Genomic DNA, 4,508 nt, shown 5'->3' on the forward strand with positions numbered 1-4,508 from the left:
GCGCAGTTCATCTTCATTTGGCTGGACATTTTGGCTGGATGAATTGTTTTGTTCTTGTTTTTAATCAGAATTTAAATTTTAAAAGCAAAAATTAACTTTTTTTAACTTTGAAAATGCAAAACGTGAGTGAAGAATAAACATTAGAAAAGAAATATTTTAAAAGTATTTACAAAGGAGTTGTTTTTGTTCTTTTAGTTTTACTCTCTGTCAAGGAAAATGAATAAAATCAGAAGTAGGGCAGGAGGGTCAGCTGTTTTCCAAAGTGAGGGGCAGAAATAACTCTGAAAGGGCAAGAAGGACACACACACACTAATGCATACACACTAACACACACACACTAATGCACACACACACAGCTGCATGATATAGATAAAAATAGCTTCTTGCTATTATAGCGCTACACACAGCAGCTATGAAGTGACGGTCTGCAGTTTATTAAAACACACCAGTGACCTTCCATGTGTCACTGTTTACTGACTGACCGTCACCATTCTACTGAATAAAACAAACTAACAGTCCAGACAGAAAGACAGAAATCCAGAAAAAAAACCTCAGAAGCAGAGTTAAGAAGTTTTACGAAAACAGAATAATTAAACGAAAAAAGAAGGAGGAGGAGAATAAAGAACAGAGCACTCTATTATAACATAAACGTGTAGGAGACATGTGAGGAATGTTACACACTGTAATAAACAATTAATACAGTAACGTGTGACATCATCAGTCATGTGATATGGTTTCCATGGTGATGTTGTTTACACTCTGACTGAACTCCCTGAGCACAGTAGAGCAGCACTTAATCACTCAGCTTTATATTCCCAAAATACACAACAGCTGTTAGAGAGCTGTCTCACCTCACTGCCCTGTCTGTCTCACCTCACTGCCCTGTCTGTCTCACCTCACTGCCCTGTCTGTCTCACCTCATTAACCTGTCTGTCTCACCTTACTGTCCTGTCTGTCTCACCTAACTAACCTGTCTGTCTCACCTCACTGTCCTGTCTGTCTCACCTCACCAACCTGTCTGTCTCACCTCACTGTCCTGTCTCACCTCACTGCCCTGTCTGTCGCACCTCACTAACCTGTCTCACCTCACTGCCCTGTCTCACCTCACTGTCCTGTCTCAACTCACTAGCCTGTCTCACCTAATTGCCCTGTGTCTTTCTCACCTCACTACCCTGTCTCACCTCAAAGCTGTCTCTTTCACCGTTTAGTCCCCGCCCACTTCTGATACAATGAGTTTTTCAGTTCCTCCACACACACAGGTTTATATTTATTAAGTGACTCGTTCTTGTTTATCAGACGTTAACATATGGTAACACTTCTGGGTAAAGAGTTAAACCCCGCCCTCAGTCTCTCACCATCAAAGCTGCCGTGTTGCATGCAGGCATTCAGTAACGCGGCGTATGTTTCCTTCGATGGCTGGAACACAAAGACTCCGGAGTTAAAGCAGTCTGGCCAGCCGGGGTCAGGGGCAGCCGAGAGCTGGTCACGCTCGAACAGCTCGTCAATGTTACACAGAACCTTAACGAACAAACACAGACATCGTTAGGGTTAATTAGTGTTCAGAGAGATCAGAGAAACTCCACCTCCTTACACCGACACGAGTGATTAGTGTCCTGATCCAACATGATACACTGATTTATTCTGTACATATTTTATTATTATTATCATTATGGCTCTGATCTCTTACCAGCGTGTCTGCGTCCATGAACACACACTTCGAATAGTGTGTGAGGTTCCAGCAGTGCAGCTTGGTGAAGGTGACGCCCAACTCAGGTCTCTTCATCATCGCCAAGCGAGTGGCATCTCCACTGTCCAACACACTCACCTCACACACCTCATCAAAGATCTGACCGAGGACTGACCTTCAACACACACACACACACACTATTTTGAAGCTCCATCTTCACCTCTGACTGATTCACAGCTCCGACACTGGAGACTCCTTCCACACCTCATACACACATCCCTGTGAATGATCTGTTGCTATGGAAACAATGAGGTATCAGAGTGAGTACATTAATATAAAGCTGCACTACAGTCAGAGCTGCTGTTAGAGAGAATTAATCTCCACCTGATCCACCAATCAGAATTAATCACCACCTGATCCACCAATCAGAATTAATCACCACCTGATCCACCAATCAGAATTAATCACCATCTGATCCACCAATCAGAATTAATCACCACCTGATCCACCAATCAGAATTAATCACCATCTGATCCACCAATCAGAATTAATCACCATCTGATCCACCAATCAGAATTAATCACCACCTGATCCACCAATGAGAATTAATCACCACCTGATCCACCAATCAGAATTAATCACCACCTGATCCACCAATCAGAGTAAAGTTGCATGTAAATTTTTTTGTGAACAAATTAGTTTTTTTGTGTATTTTAATACTCACTTGTTCACAGCATTGCTGATGGACATTAAGCCACGCCCATGGAACTCCATAAAAGGTAAAGCCCACAGAGAGTAAATGGTGAGTGAAAGGTGAAAGAGCACCTCCTAAAGGCAGTGTGCGCTAAAGCTTACACTAAAGCAGCTCAAGCCACTGCAGAGCATCAGCCTCCAGACACACACTAACTCCGCCTCCTTTTAGAGGGCGCCATTAATTTCATCCTAATTAAACAGCTAGTCTTAGTTTTTGTTAACTGATAGATTTGTTTTAGAATCAGCTCAGTAAAATAGATGCTAACACTGAGTGTCACAAAATGTTTATTAAACTGTTGTGTAGCTGCAGTAAATAAGTGAGTTAATGTTGTGTGTCTGTGTATAAACTCTGAGGAACTCGTCCACTCTGAAAAGCCTGAAGACGTTCAGTTCACATTTCACATTAGCGAGTCTCCTTTCATGGACATTTACACACACTTCAAACAAATTTCTCTGACTGAGATTCAGAAATATATTGTTTCTGATCCAATACAGAACCCTGTGTGTGTGTGTGTGTGTGTGTACCTGCAGTGTTGTGAAACGTCATCTCCGATCAGTACGGTGAGTTTACGAGATGTTTTGTGGTTCCTCAAACACACACCCAGCACCATCGCTCCTTTAGCATAGCTGTCATTTGTAGCGAGTGTGACAAACGCCTGATCTGTAGATACACACACACACACATACACACACATACATACATACACACATATATACACATACACACATACATACACACACCCACATATATATATATATACACACACACATATATACACACATACAGTCACACACAGATAACACAATAAAACTCTCTCACTTTGATAGTTTAACATTTGATCTGTGAAAATGGCCAACAGCTGACCCACTGCTGGTCCACCCGAGTCCAGACACAACAATCAGAGAGGTCAATGATTTCACACATGCTCTTTCTCCATCAGTGTAGATCCTAATAATCACTTTAAAACTCAGTGTGTGTGTGTGTGTGTAGGTGTGAACATAGATAAGATTTTTCTTTCATTGATTTCATTTTCTACAAAAAAAGTTACATACTGCAGCTTTAATTTTTTCAACTCGGCATCACGCACGCGCACCGTTTCCTTCAGACGCTACTGTAGGTTTTATTTGATTATTGTTGTTGTCATGGAAACACTAATGTGTCCACACATCACACGCCTGTGCTACTCATTTTATAGACGTGTTTAACAGGACAAGAGAAAGCGGAGCGCGTGACACAACATTAAACACGCTACAGAAGCTGCATAGTGTGTGTGTGTGTGTGTGTGTGTTTCCTACCTGTCATGTTAGTCCAGATTTTGATCCCCACTCTGTGTGTGCGTGTGCGTGTGTGCGCGTGTAACTGCGTGCGCACTATAAGCCGATTTATAGCGACGACCTTTAAATGTCACGTGATCTCCGACACACCTCCATTAATGCGCAAATAAACGCGTTTTCTCTCGTGCATTACGGAATATAACTTCTATGAACTGAGGGGGAGAAAAGAATACGCACGCGCTGTTTAAAAGGCGAGCTCTGTCCTGCACGCGCGCAGAAAGAAGAAAAAAAAGCATGGGAATGAAAGATGAAGAGTGTGTGGAGTTTTAATGCGGGAGTCACAGCGCTCTAGCGGAGATTTGGTGACACCTGGTGGCGAGCCGCGGCACTGCAGCCACTCTGCAGGCCTCACATCCGGGAACTTCACACACTCTTCACTCCCTCACATCATTTACACCAGAAACAAATACTGTAACAAACTCATGACAATTTTCTGACCAGTAATATAAATTCATATATACAGATTTCACCTTAATCTGCATATTTTTATTTTAATATTTTTTAATTTAAGTTTTTTAAGTTTTAACCTAGCTGCACATTGTGCACTTTACATGGCTAAGACAACATCTGTCCTAGTTCTGTGGTGTTGTTTGTTGTTTTGTGTTGAACTTGTTGTTGTATGTTTCTGTAGCACCAGGTCCTGGAGAAACGTTGTTTCATTTCACTATGTACTGCGCCAGCTGTATGTGGTTGAAATGACAATAAAGCTTCTTGAATCTTGAATCTTGAATCT

The 4,508-nt window shown here is 41.9% G+C and overlaps 1 protein-coding gene across 1 annotated transcript in view; it reads right to left on the bottom strand.

Moving 5' to 3' along the window:
- gyg1a (glycogenin 1a) overlaps positions 1–4,036 on the bottom strand; it is a 10,992-nt gene extending 6,956 nt beyond the window's left edge. Inside the window, exons 1-4 of the mRNA XM_058414490.1 lie at positions 3,737–4,036; positions 2,966–3,101; positions 1,688–1,862; positions 1,356–1,518 (exon numbers count right to left, since the gene is read on the bottom strand). Coding sequence (XP_058270473.1) covers positions 1,356–1,518; positions 1,688–1,862; positions 2,966–3,101; positions 3,737–3,743 — 481 coding nt within the window. The 5' untranslated portion in view covers positions 3,744–4,036. The remainder of the gene's footprint in view (positions 1–1,355; positions 1,519–1,687; positions 1,863–2,965; positions 3,102–3,736) is intronic.
- Between the last annotated feature and the right edge of the window lie 472 nt (positions 4,037–4,508).

Source organism: Hemibagrus wyckioides, linkage group LG17 (assembly GCF_019097595.1).
Source record: "Hemibagrus wyckioides isolate EC202008001 linkage group LG17, SWU_Hwy_1.0, whole genome shotgun sequence".
NCBI lineage: Eukaryota > Metazoa > Chordata > Actinopteri > Siluriformes > Bagridae > Hemibagrus > Hemibagrus wyckioides.